Raw genomic sequence first — 23,632 nt, 5'->3', positions numbered from 1 at the left:
GCACTGAAATAAGAGGTGGCCTTGATTTACTCCATTTTCCTGTGATCTTGACGAGTGACGTAACATGCAGACAAAGTGTAGGGGGAATCATCACAGCGGTAGTTTGGTCTTGAAGAATTGGAGTCACATGATTGCAGGTCTGCAACAAACATATCACGCGTCAGTTCCACCAACGATAGGAAGACTACGTGTTCCTTGAAACCATGTGATATCGCTATCGCAAAATATATCCTCATCTTTTTCGTATTGATATCGTTGCCGAACATGACTACGCAACCATGAAAGCTGTGGCTGGGCGGTAAGATGACCGGCTGGGTGGCCGGCGTGTTGTCAAAGTTCCACTCGAGTCAGTCTGACCAATAGAGTGAGGGTAAACCACCGGGTCAGCTCCCGATGTCTCTTGGACAGATATCGGCTCACCATCCGCCTCGATAGGCCAGACATAGAGCCACGCCTCTTGTGCCGCAAACAAGTTCCAGTCCAGTCGAGTTGCCCGGCCGTGTACAGAGTAACACGGCATTGATTCCACCACGGCCACCACCCCGCTCGGCGCGGCTACGCTAACCAACTACCCCATGATGAAGATGGTGCCATGAGTATCTCCAGTATCTTGGATCCGAAGCCGGGGCAAGGGCCCGAAGCCAGCCGGTCCTGGGAAAGATCACGGAAGGTCATATACGACTGCTTGAAGATATCATACTTCAATGGCTAGTAGTGCTGCTCAAGGGCCCTGTACTCACACTGAATCAACAGTGCTTTCATTCGCACAAATCCGCGATTAATCTCCGCCTTAGCCTCCAACCACCACCATGGGTATCAGTAAATCCGACCCAATCGTCATTGTGGGCGCCGGTGCCTTTGGTCTGTCCACGGCTTACCACCTGTCTTTGGCTGGTTACACGGACATTTCCGTTTTCGATAAGCACGAGCAAATACCCCCCAGGGACTCTGCTGCCAACGATATCAACAAGATCTTCAGGGCTGAGTACGAGGACCCTTTTTACACAAATCTCACTATAGTAAGTTGAACCCAGTGAGCTGTCTTATCTACCTGACAAAATCCCTCTAACTCGCAACAGGAAGCCGCGAAAGCATGGCAAACGCCTCTTTTCGCACCCTCCTTTCACCGGGTAGGGTTTCTTCACTGCGTCTCGGCCAACGCCCCTGAGCGGGCCGCCGAGACTCTGCACAGGTTCCAGAAGGCCTCAGAAGACCACCCCCTTCTCGCAAAGTACGTGGTGCCCATCAAGGGTGGCCAGGACATCAACTACAATGTCTGGCAGTATGGCGAAGGCCCGTGTTCCGGCTGGAAGGGCTACCTCAACAAGTTTGACGGTTATGTCCACTCTGGCAATGCCCTGATCGCCCTCTACAACGCTACCCGGGTACGGGGCGTAAAGTTCTTCCTCGGACAGCACGGTGGCGTACAGGAGATTGTGTACCAGAACACCGGCGCCGGCCGGAAGGCAACCGGCATTAGGACGCAGACTGGCAGCCAGATCTCGGCGAAGCTTGTAATTGTTGCTACTGGCGCAGCAGCGGCAAGACTTGTGCCAGAGTGCGGCAAACAGGTCGTTGCCAAGTCTTGGTCTGTCGCTCACGTCGAGCTGACGGACGACGAGACGTCTGCGCTCCGCGGTATCCCCGTCACCTACGCGCGCGACCTCGGTTTCTACTTTGAGCCTGATCCGAAGACCAACCTGCTCAAGCTGTGTCCCATGGGCGGTGGATACGTCAACACGGATCCAAAGACGGGCATCTCACTGCCTCCGGCGTATGAGGAGAGTCAATTTATGCCGCCGCACGACCAAGCTAAGGTGCGGCAGCTGCTGGCGGAAACGCTTCCGGCACTCAAGGACCGCCCGCTTGTCAAGCAGACTATCTGCTGGTTCGCTGACACGGCTGATTCGGACTTTATCATCGATTACGTCCCCAAGTCGAGTGATTCCGTGGTGCTCATGTCTGGTGACTCTGGCCACGCCGCGAAGCTGATCCCGCTCGTGGGTGACTGGGTCAAGAAACTTCTGGAGGCTCCTGATAACAAGCAGCCGGTCCCGAGGTGGCGTTGGAAGGAACCTGAGGAGAAGGAGGCAGGGAAGTGGGATGATACCGTCAGCTGGCGCCTCGGAAACACTGAGGAGTTTGCAAAGATTCGCCAGGCAAGGACGTCAAAGCTGTAGATAACTTTTCCACATAGCATTGTCTTATCATTCATGAATCATGTTTATCTAAGAGGGACCCCTTGACATTGATATCTGATTCTGTAAAGAGCTGAGAACACGGCGCTTACACCAGCCATGTCTGTTGGGAGAGAACAGACCGGCTTCTTCTCCGAGTTGTCGATTATAATTGAGAGGCCCCATCCTCGGAGTTTGATCCTACGATGCTAATAGAACGCTGTCGAACTAAGGTACATGTATATTTCCGCCATTAGAAGTTCGGACTGCCTACCGGTCATATCAGCTATGATACAGAGGTCCCTTGGACTTTTGGCCAAGTGTGAGCTTTGAAGCAGACGTAAGTACATGTACACTCGGCAGCATTCCGAAATGGGAGACAACGCCGCCTTGAATTTTGACAGGTCTTCTTGATCTACCAAATGCTATGTTCCACTATCGTTTGAGACATCCACTCCGAGTCTTCCTGTTCAATAGAGTTGGCCATATCCAGTAATTGCGCCATAGTCAGCCCGCTATCATAAGCCATCTCATCCATGTTCCCCGGGATAGAAGAAGAGTAGCTTTCGTGCTGTGAGTGGTCCGACGCTATGGCCGAGACCACCGTGTCTTGGGGACTCGTGTCACCCGGAGGCTGCGTTTGCCGCCCCTCGTCTACAAGAGTCGTCTGCTCAGATGCCTGTGAAGGCCAAGGCGTAAGCCGCTGTAGCATGTTCTCCAGCTGCTGGAGTTCAAATTTGCGGTATTTGGCGATCCCGTTCCCGGCCATGATCATCTCGTCCAGAACGGAGTAGACTTTCTCTAGAGACGGGTCGAGGCACTCGAAGCACTGTGGGTCGATTGCGGGTCCTAATAGTAGACTGCTGGCTGACACGAAACTAGCTTCCAGGTCGAATGGGAGAAAGGTTTCTGGAAAATTCAAAGTTAGCCTGGCTTATTTACAAGACCTGATTTTCAATCAATCTTTGGAGATGACTTACCCAGCAGCCCTTGAGATTGCAAACAGTCTAGGATCGAAACCATTTGTTGAGAGGAATCGATACACATCTGAATCAAATTTCTGACCGTCTGCGAAGACCCCAATAGCTCTGTACATTTACTCTGCGATTCAAAACGAATTTTCAGAAAACAGAAAAGTAGCGGTCTAGTTGCGAGAACAATGCACTGCAGCCACGTTAGTTCGTTTCCAATGCCATTTTGAATAGTACATCGAAGTAGACAAACCTGATGGTGTAGTAAATGTAAATGGGCGGATGTTCTCGAAATGCAGCTGGTGTCCCTTTCCAGAGGCAGCGCAAACGATTGTTGGAGCTCATCAGCAATCTCAGCCACGCTGGCAAGCACTTCTTTGGTGCCAAGCATGAACTTGTTGTTGAGTCTTCCGTCGAGACCATAGACCTCTGGTTGGTATGGGTGTTAGCATATCTCTTTCAAGCGGACTTCAACAGGACCTAACATACTCCTATTGATGCTCCCGATGACCTTCGACAGTCTGATACGCATTCGCAATGCGGCTGTTCTCTGCACTGAACCAGAGTAGGTTGGTAGTTGACATAGCACATAGTCATCATGTATCGAAGGCGGCATGCCAAACAACGATGTGATCTCCCGGTCAAGGATGTGTACAGTCCACCATAATCTTCGACATCTTTCAACATATGCCTCTCCTAGTTGTTGCACAGGCATGTCTGTGTGCATACCCTCTCCGAGGGCTATGCGAAGTGCTTGACCAATCTATTTTCCATCATCAGTATAACGTATCATATTAAGATTTAGAAGGGAAGCTTACATAGTTGTATGAACAGTGCCTGAAGTCGATGCATTGCGTATACAGAGCAATGCAACACATGATCTCTGTTGACAGAACATGATTCTTCAGTAAAACACTGAAGTCTGGGAGCAGTTGCATGGCCTTGACGAAGAAGTCATGGCCAGGGGGTCTGTTCCCCCTGTTGGTCTTGGTGGTGAAGGCTTTTCCGAAAGAAAGAATGAGCAAGAAATGAATGAACCACGGATCGGTAGGATCGGGTCTAGGATTAGGGTCAGAATAAAAGCTGTACAGGGACTTCATAAACGTTTCTTCGTCAAAGAGGTGGAACATTTGGCCGCAATGAAACTTGACGGCATTGACCAGGTAGATGGCATAGTCCTGTGTTGGAAGAGCTGGCATCTCGGGGGCTTCGCTGGCTCTGTAGCCATCCCAATCGAGGACGTACGTCGTGCCATCGAAGAGAAGAGCATTGGTCGGCAACGGGGTCTTGTGGACGTATTGGTGTGTGATATTGAGGACTCGTCGAGTGAAAGACCAGTTGGATGACGTCCCCAGGTAGACTATCCTCTTGTTAGGCTTCATTGCTATCAACGTAATGAGCTGCAGTATAGATGACTTACATAGCCTTCCATTTGGCGCTGATGTGTACTCTGACTGTCCGGTGGACAAAGGGTTGATGAGGTTCGACGCGACAGGATCTATTGGCGCTTTAGGCCGAGTCTCCTGACTTTCCTTTTCATGCGTACCATCTGCAATGATCGGGCCACTTGATTCATCCCTCATGGGCAAATCACCGTCGCTCTCATCTCCTACTGTCAGCTCAGACATGTTCTCTGCAATGCAAATTAAGATAATTAGGGATAACCAACTGTTTCCTGCTTTATCGGGACGCTGGCCGCCCTCGATTGACACTTGGGCTGGCTCATTGGTGCTTCGGCTCCGCTCCCACCGTTCAATTCTCTGTTGAAGGTCGATGATGTAGCTAGAACACGGATGGTGAGCCGGACTTATGCCTAGATCTAATCGTTGGGTGAAAAGGCCAGGCCCGATTACTTACCCTCTGGTGACGACGATTCTTTGATCCCTTTCGTCAAAGGTGCAGGACTGTTTGCGCTTGCCACATGCATCGCACGGCTGAGATCCTGAGCACTTGATTTTCTGTCGACGACAACGCACACAGCTAGATATCGAAGTGTGTAAGTCATACGCGATCGCGGCCAATTGACAAGGGAGGGAGATTGTGGTGTGTGTGGTTGGCTCGGGCAAACTTACGCATTCGACGACCGCTTGGATACCTTGTTTCGGCCGGCTCCAGGTTCCATTTCACTGTTTAGGAAGGCTTATACTCGAGCTGCCAGGTAGAGAATAGAGCAATTAGACAGGCATAAAAGGGTTGTCAGTGTTCTTTGGCTGCGGAAATCGCGTGCTCTGCTGTATGGTCCCGGCGAGCCTCGACTGTGATGTGACGTTTTTTTGCCAAAGGAGAACGCGGGGTAGTGGTCCTGGTGGAACCGAATTGATGGGGCTCTGGGCTCTCGGGCCAGGGGGGCACGGCTTATCTGCATCTATCTTAGTCTCGGAAAAATGTCACGAGATGGCACCGGCGATAAGTAGGCGTTCGGTTTCTGTACGGATACTAAGTAGTAGCTAAGATATCCAAGAGTTGTAGACTAGGACCGATGCCGGAACGCTGGGCGGCCCGCGGAGGGACTTGGCTACGAGATACTGTACTCCATACACATGCCGTGTTGATAGTAGCCGCGTTGGATGAAGGCTAAGGCGTTCCAGAAGGATGCCACATGAGATACACTGCAAACTTTGGCAACCTCACATGCCTCCCTCGCATGCATGGTTGCGTCGAGTCGTCGTGTTGTCTTGATAGGTATCTGCCCGTCGGTGGGAACCCCGGGCGTCTGCCAATGGGGAATAAGGTCTGATAGAAGCGTTCTCCTCCATGACTGCGGGGGATACGACGATACAAAGTGACCAAGACGGAAGATTCTATCCACGCTGTCAATAGCTCGTGGGTCTCTAGATAGTAAAGCACCGAGAAAGAGGGCTGAGGGCTGTGTTGTTTGTTTCACGCCCAGAGAAAGTCTGATCAAGCTTGTCAATTACCTGCTGTCATACTTTATGCTCTGTGCTAGTCGATCAGCAATTACGGGCCTCCCGAATACAAAGCACCTTAGTCTGATGCAGCTTTTGGGGGTCCAAGTGGTTGTCGAATGATGGCTAATTTGTCGCCGAAATGCAGGTTTTCCCGCCATCCGAGGAATCTCAAACTCCGTGTCTCCGGGTTCATGGTGGCAGCACTATGGATCCCCAGGAGTTCCAATTGCTAACGGGGTTGATGCAATCGTCATCTCATGTGGTCTTTTCTTCTCCCCATGGGGAAGCGGAAGTCAACCCAACGTCTCGAGGCTTGAATCCCCATCATTGGCAACGTTAGTGCTGCACGCGTGACTAAGAGAAACTCATCGTGAAGTTTGACTTTGGGGAAGGACCATGCTCTGGACTGGAGTCTCGAGTCTCACGCCCTCCCTCATGTGCCGGGTCTTGTGGTGGCGCGGTGGCGTGTGCGAGACATGAGAGGAACTTGATTTCGAAGGGGGCAAGTCAACTCTCTGCCGTCGGGATGACCTCCCGACTTTGTCAAGATGGGGCGGGAGGTTTACCGGGTGAGCATCCGATGGTGTGAATTTGAAACGGAGGCTCCGCTCAAACAGGGGTGTACGCAGCGAAAGAATCCTTGCGCAAAGGAAGTTGACCGCGAGTCGTGCCGACGGCGCCTCCGCTTGTATGCGCTAGAGCGGGTAAGCGTTCGCGACGGCGCGACTTTGTACGGCAAAAGCGACTTTTTGTCTCTGGACAAGGGACGCAGAAGAATTGGCCCATTTTGTGTTACCACAACTGTCCACGGTTGCATTTGACTCTTTGCGGCGTTTTGTGGAAATCCAAATGTGCGGCCATGGGCCTGGACAACTCTTATCCGGCCTTTCCGTCTGATATCTCATCCCACAGGCGTACGGCGCGAGGTAGTGGAATGTTGGTTCCCTCAGCTGAAGATACACAAGATACCAGGTGAAAACATCGACTACAACAGCGCAAGCATTAATAATTAGGAGGAAGATATCGGGACGGCACCCGGTCATCCCATGTTGGTCGAGTTATCAACCCTAGTGAGGCATATTTTCCACGCCAACGCTTTTTTTGTGCAAACGCGTGCAGTAATATCGCGTACCGTGGTCTGTACCTAGGCAACTCACCGAGAAATGCCGCGCGAGTCATTTCTCTCCCCCTGAACCCTTGAGAAAAGAAATCGTCCCGCTGTGACGTAGGACCCCCCGTTGAAAAGGCAGTCTGGGGAAAATATGGGGTATGTTCTACCAAACCGGTGCGTAATCTAACTCAAGCGATAGCAGGCTATCTGGTACCTCTTGCAGGAGGAAGCCTGTCAGGCTGATAGAGAGGGAAATCTTGGCAGCCCTTGCCGGCTTTTCCTCCTGGCTGGGACTTCGAGGCTGTAGAGAAGGCCGCGCTTGGACTGGTTTTGTACAAAAGCGCAGCATTCCCAGTCCCAACTTGGGAATGGGTCTTCTCATCATGCCTCTAAGCTATCAATCTCTCTAGTGAGCTACCAGTTTCGCTTCAGTGTCAATGCATATTAAGATTTGCTTGGCCACTCATTCCTTGTCTTGAGCTGTCAACGACTACCACCAACGACAACAACTCTTGACTATTCAATTCGGTTGTCCTTCCAACTCGGACTCAGTACCTTAGTCAAAAAGATCATCTCGACGACAATTCCCACTTCGCGTGTGACCTGTGTCTCTAAAGACTTTAAAGTCACATTTGTCTGATCGACCGCATACGAACCAACATCACGTGAAAATATCTTCATCAACTGCCAAGATGACGCAGAAGAATAAGGAGGATGTCGAGGCGTTGGGACCCGTCTCAACCCATTCGCAACAAGGCCAGGTCTTGGAAGACCCGAACGCGTCTTACGATGCTGTCTTTGGTGAAATTAAAGAGGGCGGCCCCAACTACCGCAATGTAAGGAGCGATCCGGAAAATCTTTCGGCTTGGAAAGCCTAAACCTTCGGATACTAATTCCCTCAATTAGGTTGGCTGGAAAGGAACTGTTGCCCTGATGATGAAGACGCAAATCGGCCTGGGAGTCTTGTCTATTCCCGGTGTCTTTGACGTCCTCGGAATTGTGCCTGGTGTAATTGCTCTGTGCTGCATCGCCGCTATCACCACGTGGTCCGACTACATTGTTGGTGTCTTCAAGCTTCGCCACCCCGAGGTCTACGGTATCGACGATGTTGGCCGCCTTCTCTTTGGCCGCATTGGTCGCGAGTTCTTCGGCGTCGTTTTCTGCCTTTGTAAGTTGATCAATCGTTTGAAAGGCAACTCAGAGACTAACTGCTCTTTCCCGATCAGACTGGATCTTCGTCGCAGGCTCTGGCATGCTCGGTGCCTCGATCGCGCTCAACTCGGTTTCTCTTCACGGTGCATGCACAGCTGGCTTCGTCGCCATTGCCGCAGCGATTGGTTTCTGCTTCGGTAGCATCCAGACCCTCGGAAAGATTACCTGGTTCGCCTGGGTCGGTCTCATCTGCATCATGTCTGCCAGTGAGTGCCGCTAAACCTCTTTGGTTTAATATCCAGAATTGAGAAGCTGACCATGCATACACAGTCTTCACCGTCACTGTTGCTGTGGGTGTTCAGGACCGACCCGCAGCCGCTCCCCAGACTGGCCACTGGACCTCGGACTACAAGGTTGTCGGGAGCCCGACTTTTGCCCAGGCTTCCTCGGCGCTCTCGACTCTCGTCTTTGCCTTCGCCGGCACCCCAGCCTTCTTCTCCATCGTCTCTGAGATGCGCGACCCTCGCCACTACACCCGCGCTCTGGTCATCTGCCAGGGCGGCGTGACTGCCACCTACATTGCCATTGGATGCGTCGTTTACTACTTCTGCGGTTCGTACGTCGCCTCGCCTGCTCTTGGCTCCGCCGGTGCGACCATGAAGAGAGTCTGCTACGGTCTTGCCTTCCCCGGTCTGATTGTTACCACCACTTTGGTTATCCACGTAAGTAAATCACCGATTTACAGCCCAGGTATCACTTGTCAAGCATTGATACTAAAACTCGTGTCCTCAGTTGCCCGCCAAGTACATCTTCATTCGCCTGCTCCGTGGATCGCGTCACTTGACCGAAAACACCATGAAGCACTGGAGCATCTGGCTCGCCTGCACTGCAAGCATCGCCATTATCGCCTACATCATTGCAAGCTCCATTCCCGTTTTCGATGGCCTGGTATCTCTCGTCGGTGCCCTCTTCGGTACTCTCCTGTCTTTCCAGCCCATGGGCTGCATGTGGTTGTACGACCACTGGGCCGAGGGAAAGCTCGAGAAGAGACCCAGATGGATTGCCATGGTCTGCTTCAGCTGCTTCGTTGTTATTAGCGGCACCTTTTTGATGATTGCTGGAGCGTACGGCTCAGTTGTTGGAATCATGGACAGCTACAAGAAGTCTGGTGGATCAGCCGCATTTTCCTGCGCCGACAACTCGAATTCCGTGTCCTCGGCCCATTGAGCCTCATGTTCGCATGATCAAATGGGTTAGGCGAGGAAATTTGTCCGCGGGAGAACGATTCAGTTAGCTCCACGCGTTTTGAAATATACCCACTACGTTCTATTCCTGAATATTTTAGACCTTGACATGTCGTGGAATGCCTGCAAAATACCCCGGCTTGGCTGTGGCTTAAATGTGTGACTGTGCCCCTGTCCGACATTAAGACAGTAGAACGGTGAACCGAGTCTGTTGAAGAAGGCTGAAACACAATTTTTTTAATTTTTTTTGGGGAAGAAAGGAGGGCAAATGACTGATGCAGATCACCCAAATAACATGTACAAAAGTAGCCAAGATCTACGGGACATGAATCTTCTAACTGACATGCCACTTATCTCCAACCCTGAACCCTTCCGGGAATGGATCTGTGGGGTGCAAGATAACTTGCTTGAAAGCAGTTATCCAGGCAGTTCCCTTCACGACGGGAATAATAGCATCATAGTCCCCAACCTTTGCTTCACTCTTTACTGTTCCGATAAATTCGGTCCTAATCACGCTGCGGTGTCGGAACGATGCTCCGATCGCGAGCTGCCCTCTCTTGTGGAGAACCGCCAGTCGTGCGCATGTTCCCGTCCCACACGGACTCCGGTCGAGTCTTCCCGGTGATACCACCACCGTGTTGACGGCCGTCTGCTGCGTGTCCGGCGCGGAGGGCGAGAGCGGGTCCGTGAACTCGAAGACGCTGACACCTCGTATCTCTGGGTTTTCGGGATGCACAGGGCTCGTCTGCGTTTGGATGGCCCTCTTAATCCGCTCGCCAATTTCGACTAATTCCTTTCCGTTTTCCGTCTTGATCTGTAGGCCTACTGAGCTTGCGTCGACGAGCGCATACCACATTCCACCCCACGCAATGTCGGCCTTGACGGGAATGTCGAAGCCCGGCACATTGATGTCCAAATCTAGACCGTAGACAAAAGCCGGAACGTTTTGGAACTCCACAAAAGTAACCTTGCCGTCCTTACACTCGGCCTTGATCGTCACCAGGCCGGCTGGCGTGTCCAGACGCAATGTTGTGGTGGGCTCCTGCATCGGCACCATACCAGTCTCCAGCAGGACGGTGCTCACGGCGATTGTGTTGGCACCTGACATGGGAGGATACTCCTCGTGCTCCATTATGATGAAGCCCGCGTCGGCCTCGGGGTTGCACGGCGGGAGGACGAGGTTGACGCACATGGATGACGAGCCGCGAGGTTCGTTCATCAACAGATTTCGTAGGTGGTCTGCCTTTTTCCAGAAATGCATCATCTTTTCAAACATTGTCTTGCCTGGAACATCAAGGACGCCTCCGACGATAACGTCGCAGACCTCGCCGCCACAGTGGGCGCCGACGACATTGAAAGTACGGCCGAGAGTCATAGTGTAATGGTTCAAAGTCTGATAGATGAGGAGAAGAGGAGACTCACGATCTAAATGTCCACGTATTCATCCTCAAACCTATGAGTACTACCTACCTAATAGGTATTAATAGTTTTAGAGGTCATAGACGTCTCATCCACAGACTCACAGAAATCAGATAGAGCGGTTTCTATGCCGAAGAGACGGAACGAAGGCTCGTGAACGGATTGGCAACCGGCTCGTATTGCACCTGAATTTTCGTATAAGCCGCTCGCATTCGGTACACTGGAGCCTACGACGGACCCCGATCGGCGGCTCAGCTAACCACCGCAGCCGCGACCCATTTCCCCGCATCGGATGCCGTGCCGGTGGGATTGGATCCGGTAGGTCTCGCCGAGTCTGGCGGCTGAACATAAACCAAACTGCCGTAATCTATCTAACGACGGAGCCTATCGATGCATCTACTCGCATTTGTCATCTTTTTCGACCCATCTGAATATCGCGGAGTCACAAGCTGCTGATAAGATTTTGTCATTGTCAATATACTAGTAGCATCTGTGCCTCTTTCGCTAGACTTCTCCGCATTACGAGAACCCCTCACGATCTTGACTGTTCAACGGCCTTTTGCAAACCTGAGCACGTTTCCTACCATTAACCATGGGCAATTTCAGAGTCCTCGGCGACGCCGCTGTTCTCAATATCCTACTCAACCTTCCAAAAGCTGGCATTCTCCAGCTCCGAGATCGGCTTGTGGGAGCGCTGATAGAGCTCTCCGAGGGTGCGGAGCGGGACTATCAGCCCGAGGCATCGATAGTGAATAGACCTGAGGGTACAAAATGCCTCTTCCGACCCTTCAGCTCCGCCGGTGCCTTCGGAACTAAGATCGTCGTTACCCCGGCACCCTCATCACCAGCAGCCAACAGCTTGCACGGCATCATCTCCATTTGCGACCAGGATGGCCTGCCCCAAGGTGTAATCAACGCGGAAGAGGTTACGGGATACCGCACGGCGCTCTCCGCCATCGTGCCTTATTTATGGCGGCGCCATACCGACAACATTGTTGTGTTCGGTGCTGGCAAGCAAGCGTTGTGGCATCTTCGCTTCGCGTTATCGTTGAGGGGCGACGAGATTAAGACTATTACCGTGGTAAATCGGTCCGCGGAGCGAGCACAGCAGCTCATCTCGAGATTGAAGGAGGAGAACCAATCCCGTTGGAAGTCTGCTGCCAACTTTGAGTACCTCGGTCCCTCTAGCTCCGAGTATGATGCTCAACTTCAGTATCGCCTTGCTGTAGCAGACGCCATTTTCTGTACGGTCGGTACTAAGAGCCGAGTCTTTCCGGCACACTATGTCACGAACGGGAGAAAGGAAAGAAATCCATACATTTCTGCCGTCGGGTCCTGGCAGGCAGACATGTTGGAAGTAGACCCAGAACTGCTGGTCCAGGCGACCAATGCCGCTGGTGGGAGACTGCGCGGGCAAGGTTCAAAGGTCGCCGTGCTGGTCGATGACCGCGAGTCTGCGCTCAAGCATTCTGGCGAAATCATTCAGAGCAAACTCGCGGCAGAGTATATAGTGGAGGTTGGAGAAATCGAGATTTCACGGAAACAAGGAGAAAAGTTGGAATCATTGTCGACATTGGAGGATGGGCTGATCATCTACAAGAGTATTGGTGTCAGTACCACGGATCTGGCTATTGGGACGGCTATTCTGGACATGGCGGAGAAGAAGGGGGTCGGCATTGTTATCTCGGAATTTTGATAAACCATTGGTAAGTTGTCAATCAAAGGACATAGAAACTTAAGTATTCGTACTTACCTAAGTGTGTCAAATCGAGTTGATTTGCGTCTCGAGGCAGCTTATCGTTGAAGAGCGCGAAAACCCCTAACTTGTACTTTTTTGTTCACAACTCGCTCGCATTTACTCTGATCTCATGTCACTGCAATATTATGAGTGCCCCGTGCTTGAAGTCAGTGACCGGGATATCAAGTTGCGCAACACTAATGCGGAGTAACACTCGCAGATGGTCACCCGTCTCAACCTCCCCCGCGCATATTTACGGTTGCTGCATGCATGAATGTTACAAAGCCAGACAGTGGATTGGTCCGCGCAAAAAAGTGGTATTGAAACAACCGTCCGATGACCCCAAACTTCTTGCGCTTAGGCAGAGCCCGTCCCCTTACTGGAAGCTGATTGACCGTTTAACGCAGAACAAAGTGGTGTGTTCATTGGGCAAGAAGCAAACATGTTTGCCGCCAGGGGGAGCTCGGAAAGGCTCGTACTCGGGATTGAGTTTACATAAACGACGCGTCAATGCCAACGCGGGGTTGATGTTTCTTATGGACGAAGGAAGACTATCACAAGACTTGAGCAGGCACCCCTTCTACACCTAGATTTGACTACCAAAATGGCAGGTGTTTTATCGATTCTCTCAGAGCATCCTTCTCATATACTGGCTATTGCCTTGGGGACAGTAAGTGACTAGATTTCCAAAAAAAGATTATAGATTTTCACTCCCGAAATGTAGAATCACATGGCTAACTTGTCAGGCCGTCCTCTGGCAATTCCTCCTAGCCGGCTACAATCTCTTCCTTCATCCCCTCCGAAGGTTTCCTGGGCCTCTTCTCCAACGCGCTTCGCCTCTAATCTGGGCCTGGCAACATGCCACAGGCCACCAGGCTTTTCGAACCCAGCTCCTCCACGATCGATACGGCCCGGTAGTCCGGATCAGTCCAAATCACCTGTCCTTCACGGACGTGACGGCCTGGAAAGACATCTACGGCTTTCAGATCGGCAAAGAGCTGGCCGAGAATGAGATCCCCAAGTCGCAACTCTTCTCCACGACGATCAAGAATTTGCCCACGAGCATCATCAATGCCGAGCGTGAAGAGCACCAGCGGTACCGGCGCGCGCTATCCCACGGCTTCTCGGATAGCTCTATGCGAGCACAAGAAGGGATTATCATGAAATACATTGATAAACTGATTTCTCGCTTGCATGAGAACTGCGACAGGAAAGAAGCGCCGATCAATGTGGAGGCTTGGTACAACTGGACAACGTTCGATATTGCCGGCGACCTAATCTTTGCGCAATCTTTTGGCTGTCTTGATCGCTCAGACTACCACCCCTGGATCGCCTTCATCTTCAAGACGATCCGATACAATGCCATCATGACAGCGATGAAGTACATCGGTCTCGATCCTATTGTCCAGGGACTCTTCAGGATCGGCGGTCTTGCTGCGATGATGCAGTTGCGTGAGAGCACTGACAAGATGATGCAAACGCGCCTAGATATGGATCCTGACCGTAAGGATCTGTTCGAGGGCCTGTTGAGGAAGAAAGAAGAATGGGCATGTAACACCCTCAAAGTCACCCTTCGACAGATGGAATTCACGCTAATCTCCTACTTACAGAACCTGTCGTTTGAACAGCTATCAGCCAATGGTCTCATTCTTGTCCTCGCAGGCTCTGAAACTACGGCTACAACTCTGGCCGGCACGACGTATCTCTTGCTGAGAAACCCAAAGATCTTGCAAAAGCTCAACGAGGAAGTCCGATCGAGCTTTACCGATTCTAGTGAGATCACCATCAACTCGGTGAGCAAGCTGTCATACATGCTCGCTATTCTCAACGAAGCTTTGCGGATGTATCCTCCAGTGACATCAAACCTCATTCGAGAGGTGCCGCAGTTTGGGTGTCAGATTGGCTCAGAGCATGTGCCTCAAGGAGTAAGTAGCCTCACGCACTACTTCTCCATCTTAGGTTACAATCAGGTGACTAACCTACACCGCTCTTCAAGACTTTTGTCGAAATTCAACAGTGGTCCGCGAATCATAGCACAGATAACTGGACTAAGCCCTGGGAATTCAGACCAGAGCGCTTCCTGGAAACCAACAAAGAGGAACACAACCATTTGGATGCACTTCAGGCATTCAGCGTTGGCCCGCGCAACTGCATCGGAAAAAAGTAAGAGCTCTTCATCTGTGTTCGTATTCACTGCCTCTGACCCAACTCCGTGATACAGCCTTGCGTATGCAGAGATGAGATTGATCTTGGCCCGCATTGTCTTTGATTTCGATCTTCAACTCGCCGAAGGAAACGGTTCCTGGATTCAGAGGCAGAGAGCATTTGGCCTGTGGGATAGAATTCCGCTGAATGTCTACATAAAACCAGTGGCTCGTCGAGCCCGCGCATGAATTCAAGATGGTACATCGATAAGCCAGGCTGAACCAAGTCAAAAAGTCTATCAGTGGATTCTGAGAGGTGATTCATAGGTAGTCCAAGAGCCCTAAAGGCCCTCGAAGTAAAGGCATAAACTCCGTGTTGGGTACTGTCTACCCTTGAGCCCAGCCGTCTTCAATGTCATTAAGTCATGGTCGAGTGCTTTAAATGCATAACCCCCTGTCCTCCAGTTCTGATCCACTCACAGACCAGCCAGACCTTCATTACAAAGCATGTTGTCCCGGCCCACCTCCACCCCAAAGACTGAAGTTGGGGCCATGCGTATCTCCAGGCATCCCGCCATCAAACGTCTCAAAGTCGGACGGACTCATGTCAGAGAACAACGCAGTATCTGGCGTCGGCGCCGGCCACTGCTCAACAGGCAAACCGCCGGGCTGTTTCTGCTTGAACACCTCGCTGCTCCGGAACCGCGCCACAACGAGCGGTGTGTCGCACGACATGCCCAGGTTCCGGAACGCAAGTTCCCGTCTAGCCCAACCTGCAAGCAAGTTCTCCGCGCGCAGCATATTGTCCTTCCTGCTCAAGTCGTACATCTCCGGGTGGTGGTGATAGAGCCGGTCGATTGCCTTCCATGCCCTGTCGACTAGTGTTCCCACGGGCTGCCACTGCAGGAGCTCAATCATGACGGAGAAGGCGTCGGATTGGAAGTGGAGCTTGAGGTACCAGGTGAACTTGTCGTCGATCGTGTCGTACCAGCTGACGTCGCTCTCAAAGGAGATGACCCAAGCTCTGAAGAAGGATTGCTGACTCGCTCCGCCGTCTTTGTTCTCGTCCCAGGGCTCTCGCGCGTGCATGATCATGTCGCGCATCCTTTGCGCCGTGAAAGACCGGATCTTACTCGCAACGAGGTGTATGCCGCCTGCCGTCGGATTGCAGAATCGTCGTTCCGCTGCAGCTAGTCTTTCGTCGTATTGGTTCAAGGCAAGACGATATCTGTCGAGTATATGTGGTTGACCGGAGAATTTCTTCGAGTTTTCTGGGCTGATTTTGTCCCCGCTTAGGATGACTGATTCGAACTCCGGCATGGGATTGTCACAAAAGAAGGCGCGTGATTCATAGAGCATGAGGCAGAATGCCATCTCGGTTGCTCCGTCGCGAGACTTGACCGGCTCTGCTGAGCCAGGCAGTAGGTCGGCGTCGTTGACGTTTGACGGGAGTTTTGCGTCCCAGTTGGGCGGGAGCAGCGTGTCGCCGAAGCCGGCGAGGACGGCGTATTTTGTTTCAAGCATGATGATTTGCCACCAGATTCGGCGGCGCATCTCGGTCTCGAAGGGTTGAAGACCTATAAGCTCTCCGTCACGATGAAGGCCCATTCTTTGAGCTATCCTGACTAGCATGCCGGTCAACACCCACGCGGCATGGCGATCGAATTGCCCCTGGAGAGAGACCTAGCCTGCAGTTAGATCAGAGCTCTGTGTGTGCGCGACAGGCTTCTTACCAGGTAGAGCACTAAGCACTGCAAAGTGGTCATGTTATACTTTCGTAAAAAGTCCACTCTGGACATCGCTTTCTTGAGTGCAGACATTGAATTCCGCAATGCTTTTGCCTTTTCAAGTTTGAGCATCTGAATTGACTCCGCTTCTGACAGAGCCATTATTGCAACAACGTTGATGGAGCAGAGTAGGGCTTCGAGGTCCGGGCTTAGGTTGAAACGGTCTGTTGCTGCTTCAAAGACGAGAGGTTCCAGGCTGGGAACGTGGATGACCTTGATCATGGGATTGACTCGTTCCAGAAATACTTGCCACAGGCGCAGAACTTCAACTGGACCTAGGGCTAATATGTCAAAGTCCATAGACTTTTGGTGAATTGAGTCGCCGCGTTCTGAGACGCTGGTAGAACCAGACGGGTTCGTTGATTGCTCCGCATCATTGTCTTCAAGACTAAGCTTGGAGAATTGGAGCTGGCGTTTTACTTAGATCTCGACGGAGACTTAATGGTTCTTACCAGGGGATACTTACGTGGTCAAGAACATTCCCGCGAAACGGATTTTCCATAAACGTTGGTCGACCTTCATCGCAGACAATCTTGCCATTCGGTCTCGAGCTGGGTTGTTTCCGGGCCTCTTCGTAGCTTATGTGGGACATTGCCGGGCTGTCCGCCACATCGCGTGAGGAACCCGGCGTATCGGGATTTACGGGGCGTCCATCGGCATCGCGTGGAGCCACCTGGCTCAGAAGACTCTCACACTGATTCAATCTCTCTAACAGGTCCTTTACCACGCGTCTTCTACCAGCTCCTGGTGGTGCTCTCGTTGATGGCACGCACGGTTGATCAGACTATTGTGGTCACATTAGTGAGTATGCGTTGCGCCTCGATGTGGGTGTGCGTAGACCTCGGGTCCATCGGGTGAAGGGTGAGTGAGATGATGACAAACCAACCTTTATGCAGTTGGCGCAGGGGGACTTTCGGTCACACTTGATTTTGCGCTGATGACAAAACACGCAGGCCAAGACGTTGCGCGGTTTGTCGCCTGCGGGAGTACTCGCCTGCGAAGCTGGGCTTTCGGATGCCATCAAGATCTACAGATGAGAATATAGGGCTCGTTAGAGATCAGAAGAGCGTGTGAGTTGTTGTCGTCGTTCATCGCATGATATGTTTCTTTTTCGAGCTCTGCTCTGTTGGCGGCAACACTCTTTTAAACGTGCCGCTTTCCTGCGGGAAAAACGACAGGGGCCACGACATTTGGGGATCCACCAAACGGACTTTGGAGGGGACGCTAGGCTGCATTGGACCGTCCGAGACCCGGCTGATCCTTGCAGCGGACCGGAGCGAAGCCCGGGATCCCGGAGCTCGCTGCCACCGAAGACCAAGTCATCTCCCACCCACATACACACACCATCTTACCTGCTTTTCTATCCTGGAGGGGTGGTCCAGCGAACATTCGATTCTGTCCTTCATAAGCATTTCGTTATTATGGCTAGCAACGATTTCGACTGCCGGGCGTAGCAACTAAGGTGGCTGCTAGTATCCATTGGGTGGGCACGCATTATTATAGCTCCAAAAATAAGGTTATGTCATGCTGCATCCGACCTGATAAACGGACGGAAATTAAGAATTGGACCCCGTCCGCATCATCTCACTTGTCCATGCTCTGGACGGTCCCGCCATGCTGTTGTGGTAGCAGATCGTACTCCTGCGTCATACCCTGGTAAAACATAGGGTCCAGATCGGGCAGGAAATAATTAAAGATTCCCATCACGTCGGTTCCCATAAGCGCACTGGGAGATACCTGGCCCATCCCACTGTCGAACGCAAAGTCGGTGTATCCTGGTTGCTGCATCGGACCAGATATCATGGCCTCCCTCGGCATAGTCTTTCAACACAGATGATGATTAGACAAACTTCTATTTTCGAGAGATAGTAGACCTTGTGAGGCCGAAAACTTACGTCAGATAGATCCAGAGTCATCTGGGTTGGCCTGGCAACTTGTTTGTTGTTTCCGGCATCAAGCTCTGACGATTGCTGTACCATTTGCATCGCGGAAGGGTTCGTAGGTGCATGTGGTCTCGCGGGGTTCGTCAGGCCAACCTCGGCATGTTGAATCTCGTTGACATAGTCCCGCGCAATCTTGGCGAACTCGGCTATCAAAGAACCGGGTACGGTGCCACCGCTGGCATATTCGATCCGACTAAAGTGACCAGCAACCATGTCGAGCAGGGCCAGGTTGGTACCTGTATCTGGCTGCCGAGGATCATGAATCACTAGGTCAAATAAAACGAAAAGTGCTGTAATAGGGATTCCCGCAAGGACCCTCGACGGCTGTCAGCACCGATCTTATGATAACGGCGGGAACAGAAGTAGTTAGCTCCTTGCTCACCATGTGACCGTGTATGGCTCAACCTCAATCATCGTAGTCAACTCTAAAATGGCCCTTGATGCATTCAAAATAGTCTTCATCTTGTCGTCCTTTGTCGCCGTCACCGCCGGCGTCTCAGGGACAGGCAGGTAGCACAGCGTAGTTCTTGCGAGAGTCAGTAACATGCTGTAGTAAAGATAATGAAGAATGAGAGCCAGCGATCTCGCATTGGGACCGGATACGGTTTGAGGGCGTAGGATCCCACCCGGCCGGAAGCCATTGTCGGGCAGAGATGCTCTCCACTCCTCCAGTTCACCGTTCAACTGGTCAATCACGTCGAGGTAATACGAGTCGGAGTTACCCGACACGCCAACCGAGAAGAGTGATGTATATGCTCGAGAAAGGAGGCGAGCGAAGCGCACTAGATGCAGGAACCAGCTAAAGTCTCCCGATGTTGCCTCGGGGACGACAGGGATGGGACAGGATATGTCGCTATCGACGAATCCCTTGTTGGTGTTAGCAGTGCAGAGCAATGGACGAGAAGTGTGCATCCGTTGAAATATGACACTATCGTGGACAAGAGGTGGAAATTTGGGTACTTACGGAACTTCTCCCAAAGTGGAAGCTGGTGATTTTCTCAACCGCGTATAGAATCCAGAATGACTTCTGATAAGCGTGAGCCGTCGGACCAGTGAAGCTATGGCTAGACATCATCTGAGCCCGTCTTGCTGCCTCTGACATGATTACAGGCTCGACAGCCAAGCCTGAGATCCCTAAGCCATAGACAGACATGGCCGTCAATGCCTGCAAGGTGGTGAGAGAATCGGGAAGCAGCAGGAGCTCCGAGAAGCCACTCAAGCTGACAGAGAACAGCCGCCACGACTCGCCCTTGCCAGGCTCGAATGTCCCGCCATCAGCATACTGCGACCCTAAAGCAAGGACACTGTGGTAGAGACAACACCATGGCTTGCTGCGTTCGAGGAGATTGGGGAAGTTGGGACTTGACACTGTAGTCTCGAAAGTTGTGCGGTCAAGGAACGGGAACATGGGGTGCACTCGCTCAAAGTAAACTGACAAGACTTAGCTTCTACCACTTTCAATAGGGGTTGAAGAAGGGAAAATAGCAAGTAATTACGGCGGATGTACAAGGCGGCGCGCGCTCTGTCGGTACCCATGTCAGGAGGTTGCGTTCTCCGGGGATTCGTCGCTGTTGAGTCGGTGCGACGAAGCCGTCCATTGACAATGACGGAAATTCGGCCAACGAGCTCGTTCACCTTTTGATTCTGAAGGCGCGTCGACAGGGACAATAGCCTGTTGTCGGAGAAGAACGTGAGGCTGTTCCGGCCCCCTTGATCTGTTAGTACATGCAGGCCACTGAGGGCATGTGGCGCTTCAATACCAAAAATGCCATTGCGCTGTGGATTGGATATCTGTCAATTTACAGCTCATTCACATCTGAAAACAATCTCGAAATATTGGCTGGCGATGCTTACAGGTACAAACATGGTTTCCTCCTGGCCTCTTCCAGTAGAGGTCTTTGGCCTCTGTGCTCGTGCCAGGACGCGATCGACGTGGAGTTCTTGGATGCGGTGGGGAGGAGACTTTGGTGACGTGCGATCAGAGAGAACTAGTGGCTTGGTCTCTCCATCTGATGTCGAGAGGTCCAGCACGGCTTTGGCATCTGGGAGACTGGGTGGTCGATTGCTCGATGGCGAATAATTCGTTGGCAGAAGCTGACCGGCAACTGATGGTTGAATTAGTAGTTGAAAATCTTTTGCCATAGAAAACCGTTCGGAGTCGTTATGTTTGCTCTTCAAAAAGAGTGTAATCGTTGTACGGTGGATGTTTAGTTGCCAGTGCTTACCGTTACGCCTGTGGGCTAGCCTTTTTACACTGAAGCGACACTCTTCTTTTCGACGCTGTCAGGTTCAAAGATTGTGAGTAAACGGGCATATCTTGTCAGGGAAGGGAATCCAGTCAGTTTCACTCACGATACAATTCGCGCAAGGTCCAGGCGGACCATTACCTATTGACAAAATCAATTCGTCAGTTCGTGATCGAGGAAGAGAGGAATGGCAATGAGCTCTCCCGAGTCACGTACTAGGACAGCGGACCTTGCGTGACTTGCAAGCATCGCAGGACTTGTGGGTTCGGGATCCAGCACCAACACCAGTAGGACTGGGCGCGGGCTTATCAGCAGTCATCTTCTCGGCTCGCAGAGGATGGGATGAGATTGCAGGCTGAGGGACAAAACAACACCGAGAAACGAAGACGAGTAGGTCGGAGACGAGGTCTGTAAGTATGCGAGGATGTGCTTCGCAAGGGGACGGGGGGACCAAGACAATTCAGCTCATGTTGAAAGGAGCTCGGCTCCTTTTTTGCCTTTTAGGAGAGTGGAGATTTGGAGAAGTTCGACCGCCCTATGGGTGTATAGCCTCGGCCCCGAGATTCCGGATTGGGTAACTTTACACACACATCGGACCACTTCACAACGCCGCCATCCCGGGATCTGCGATCAGGATCTTTGCGGCGCGTGTGGGTGCTCTCTCGTCAATATCTTCAACATATCTTGCGCTGGCTTACCCTCCTCGGCGCCGACTTGATTGATACGGCTGCTCTACATCAGCAAAGCCGCACAATATGCAGCCAAAACATGGAAATTGGACCACCAAGCTCGGCTCGCGAGCTGTTAGCTTCGGTCACGCACCGTGAAGCTAGTGATCTGGACCCTGCTTTTCGGGTTCTCCCTGACCATGTCGACCGGTTGATAGTTGGTATTGACGTTGAACATGCGTAGCTGTACTATAGTTTTCACATGTTTGCCTTGTGCTGACCATGAAAACTTATTTGAGGTGGACGCCTCTTTTGGGAAGCTTGTCAAGATATAACTTGCCCGTGATCCCGTTGGGTGACATTGCTTGAGCCTCTTCTTTTTCTGCGATCTTCAAGTTCCTTCTCATCTGCACGCTGCGCAGTCATCAAATCATATCACAAGATGCATCGCCCGCAGGGTGATAGCGGCAACGTCATGTCCAAGCCGTCGGATGACACCTTGCACGCCAAAGCCATTCAGGAACATGACCACCAACGGAATGACATGGACATTGAAGCGAACGATACGCACGTCAACGAGATCGTCAGACCTTACAGTCTCGATCTCATCCGTTCAGCATCAAGACTCGACCCTAGAATCAATCCATTCCTATCCGACCACCCTGCCCTGGACCCAAACTGTCGCGAAGAGTTTAACGCCAAGAAATGGGCCCGAGCCCTTCTGCAGCACTCATATCACCAGCCCGAGGACTACCCAAGACTCGAAGCTGGAGTTGCGTATCGCAACCTGAGTGTTCATGGGTACGGCACCGACACGGACTACCAGAAGGATGTTCTTAACGTCCTCTGGCAAGCACCAATGATGATAAAGCAGGCTCTCAGCAACCGTCGCCAGAAAATTGACATCTTGAGAGAGTTTGACGGAATCATCAAGAGTGGCGAGATGCTCTTGGTGCTAGGCCGTCCCGGCAGTGGTGTTTCTACCTTACTTAAGACGATCGCTGGTGAGACCCAGGGTCTTCATCTGGGGGATCACTCACACTTCAGTTACCAGGGTCAGTGCCTACGCCTTCTAAACTCTGTCAGGGGTATTATTTACTAGGTTCTCACACAAAAGCTGACTACATACACCATAATCAGGCATACCAATGGAAACAATGCACAAACGATTCCGCGGCGAAGTCATCTACCAGGCCGAAACTGACATCCACTTCCCCCACCTCACGGTTGGGCAGACACTTCTTTTCGCCTCACTGGCAAGGACGCCAAAGAACCGACTGCCTGGCGTGAGCAGACAGAGATATGCGGAGCACTTGCGTGACGTCGTGATGGCAGTTTTTGGTATTTCCCACACTATCAACACAAAGGTCGGAAACGACTTCGTCCGTGGTGAGTTGCCCAAGCCGTTGACAGCTTTGAGGCAACCTTCACTAACTCTCCACAGGTGTCAGCGGAGGCGAGCGCAAGCGCGTCAGTATTGCGGAGGTCACGCTCAGCCAGAGTCCTATTCAGTGCTGGGACAACAGCACTCGCGGGTTGGACAGTGCTACTGCGTTAGAGTTTGCTCGTACTCTGCGGTTGTCTACTGACATGGCCAAGACTTCGGCCATTGTCGCGATGTATCAGGCCTCGCAGCCAGCATATGATGTCAGTTTCTCCGCAATAAACCTGTTGTATATCATTGTTAACTGAGGTGCACATGTCTAGGTATTCGATAAGGTCGCGGTCCTCTACGAAGGTAGACAGATCTACTTTGGCTCCACGACGCTGGCAAAGAAATACTTCGTCGACATGGGCTACCGCTGCCCCGACCGCCAAACCACCGCTGACTTCCTCACTTCCCTCACGAATCCCGCAGAACGAGTGGTGCGAGAAGGATTCGAAAATAGAGTTCCAAGAACGCCAGACGAATTTGCGACCGTATGGAAGGGAAGTGATGTCAGGGCACGTCTGATGGAAGAGATATTTGCCTTTGAGGAGGAGCATCCCCTCGATGGCTCGGGGGTTGACAAGTTTGTCGCCACGCGCCAAGCTCACAAAGCATCTCTTGTGTAAGTGTTTATGGAGGCAGGAGATCGTGGCATAGTTACCTGCTAACAGTCGAGCAGGACTCCGCAATCACC

At 51.9% G+C, this 23,632-nt stretch overlaps 10 protein-coding genes across 10 annotated transcripts; 5 read left to right on the top strand and 5 right to left on the bottom strand.

The window, feature by feature from the left end:
- Positions 1 to 809: 809 nt before the first annotated feature.
- N0V96_001362 (uncharacterized protein) lies at positions 810 to 2,180 on the top strand (the record flags this gene model as incomplete). The annotated part of the gene is made up of 2 exons (XM_053191999.2): positions 810 to 1,019; positions 1,080 to 2,180. 2 exons carry the CDS (start codon positions 810 to 812, stop codon positions 2,178 to 2,180), a joined length of 1,311 nt encoding a protein of 436 aa, XP_053050607.2.
- A 412-nt stretch (positions 2,181 to 2,592) lies between these two features.
- Positions 2,593 to 4,530, bottom strand: N0V96_001361 (uncharacterized protein; the record flags this gene model as incomplete). The annotated part of the gene is made up of 4 exons (XM_053192000.1): positions 2,593 to 3,006; positions 3,402 to 3,577; positions 3,878 to 3,911; positions 3,967 to 4,530. 4 exons carry the CDS (start codon positions 4,528 to 4,530, stop codon positions 2,593 to 2,595), a joined length of 1,188 nt encoding a protein of 395 aa, XP_053050608.1.
- A 3,330-nt stretch (positions 4,531 to 7,860) lies between these two features.
- N0V96_001360 (uncharacterized protein) lies at positions 7,861 to 9,547 on the top strand (the record flags this gene model as incomplete). Its single annotated transcript, XM_053192001.1, has 5 exons — positions 7,861 to 8,004; positions 8,075 to 8,336; positions 8,395 to 8,586; positions 8,651 to 9,042; positions 9,113 to 9,547. The coding sequence occupies 5 exons, from the start codon at positions 7,861 to 7,863 to the stop codon at positions 9,545 to 9,547; spliced, it is 1,425 nt and encodes a 474-aa protein (XP_053050609.1).
- A 351-nt stretch (positions 9,548 to 9,898) lies between these two features.
- Positions 9,899 to 10,939, bottom strand: N0V96_001359 (uncharacterized protein; the record flags this gene model as incomplete). The annotated part of the gene is made up of 1 exon (XM_053192002.1): positions 9,899 to 10,939. The coding sequence occupies one exon, from the start codon at positions 10,937 to 10,939 to the stop codon at positions 9,899 to 9,901; it is 1,041 nt and encodes a 346-aa protein (XP_053050610.1).
- A 636-nt stretch (positions 10,940 to 11,575) lies between these two features.
- On the top strand, positions 11,576 to 12,679 carry N0V96_001358 (uncharacterized protein; the record flags this gene model as incomplete). Its single annotated transcript, XM_053192003.1, has 1 exon — positions 11,576 to 12,679. One exon carries the CDS (start codon positions 11,576 to 11,578, stop codon positions 12,677 to 12,679), a length of 1,104 nt encoding a protein of 367 aa, XP_053050611.1.
- Positions 12,680 to 13,325: 646 nt separating this feature from the next.
- Positions 13,326 to 14,888, top strand: N0V96_001357 (uncharacterized protein; the record flags this gene model as incomplete). Its single annotated transcript, XM_053192004.1, has 3 exons — positions 13,326 to 13,332; positions 13,589 to 14,646; positions 14,718 to 14,888. 3 exons carry the CDS (start codon positions 13,326 to 13,328, stop codon positions 14,886 to 14,888), a joined length of 1,236 nt encoding a protein of 411 aa, XP_053050612.1.
- Positions 14,889 to 15,363: 475 nt separating this feature from the next.
- Positions 15,364 to 16,874, bottom strand: N0V96_001356 (uncharacterized protein; the record flags this gene model as incomplete). The annotated part of the gene is made up of 2 exons (XM_053192005.2): positions 15,364 to 16,548; positions 16,599 to 16,874. 2 exons carry the CDS (start codon positions 16,872 to 16,874, stop codon positions 15,364 to 15,366), a joined length of 1,461 nt encoding a protein of 486 aa, XP_053050613.2.
- Positions 16,875 to 18,236: 1,362 nt separating this feature from the next.
- Positions 18,237 to 18,808, bottom strand: N0V96_001355 (uncharacterized protein; the record flags this gene model as incomplete). Its single annotated transcript, XM_065756216.1, has 2 exons — positions 18,237 to 18,293; positions 18,548 to 18,808. The coding sequence occupies 2 exons, from the start codon at positions 18,806 to 18,808 to the stop codon at positions 18,237 to 18,239; spliced, it is 318 nt and encodes a 105-aa protein (XP_065615456.1).
- Positions 18,809 to 18,973: 165 nt separating this feature from the next.
- N0V96_001354 (uncharacterized protein) lies at positions 18,974 to 20,003 on the bottom strand (the record flags this gene model as incomplete). The annotated part of the gene is made up of 2 exons (XM_053192007.2): positions 18,974 to 19,462; positions 19,560 to 20,003. The coding sequence occupies 2 exons, from the start codon at positions 20,001 to 20,003 to the stop codon at positions 18,974 to 18,976; spliced, it is 933 nt and encodes a 310-aa protein (XP_053050615.2).
- A 1,948-nt stretch (positions 20,004 to 21,951) lies between these two features.
- On the top strand, positions 21,952 to 23,564 carry CDR1_3 (Multidrug resistance protein; the record flags this gene model as incomplete). The annotated part of the gene is made up of 4 exons (XM_065756215.1): positions 21,952 to 22,564; positions 22,650 to 22,898; positions 22,954 to 23,156; positions 23,217 to 23,564. 4 exons carry the CDS (start codon positions 21,952 to 21,954, stop codon positions 23,562 to 23,564), a joined length of 1,413 nt encoding a protein of 470 aa, XP_065615455.1.
- Positions 23,565 to 23,632: the final 68 nt, after the last annotated feature.

Source organism: Colletotrichum fioriniae (genome assembly GCF_027942845.1).
Source record: "Colletotrichum fioriniae strain IMI 355084 chromosome Unknown scaffold_1, whole genome shotgun sequence".
NCBI lineage: Eukaryota > Fungi > Ascomycota > Sordariomycetes > Glomerellales > Glomerellaceae > Colletotrichum > Colletotrichum fioriniae.
Note: the sequence above shows the minus strand (reverse complement) of the source record. Positions and strands in the feature narration are given on the sequence as shown.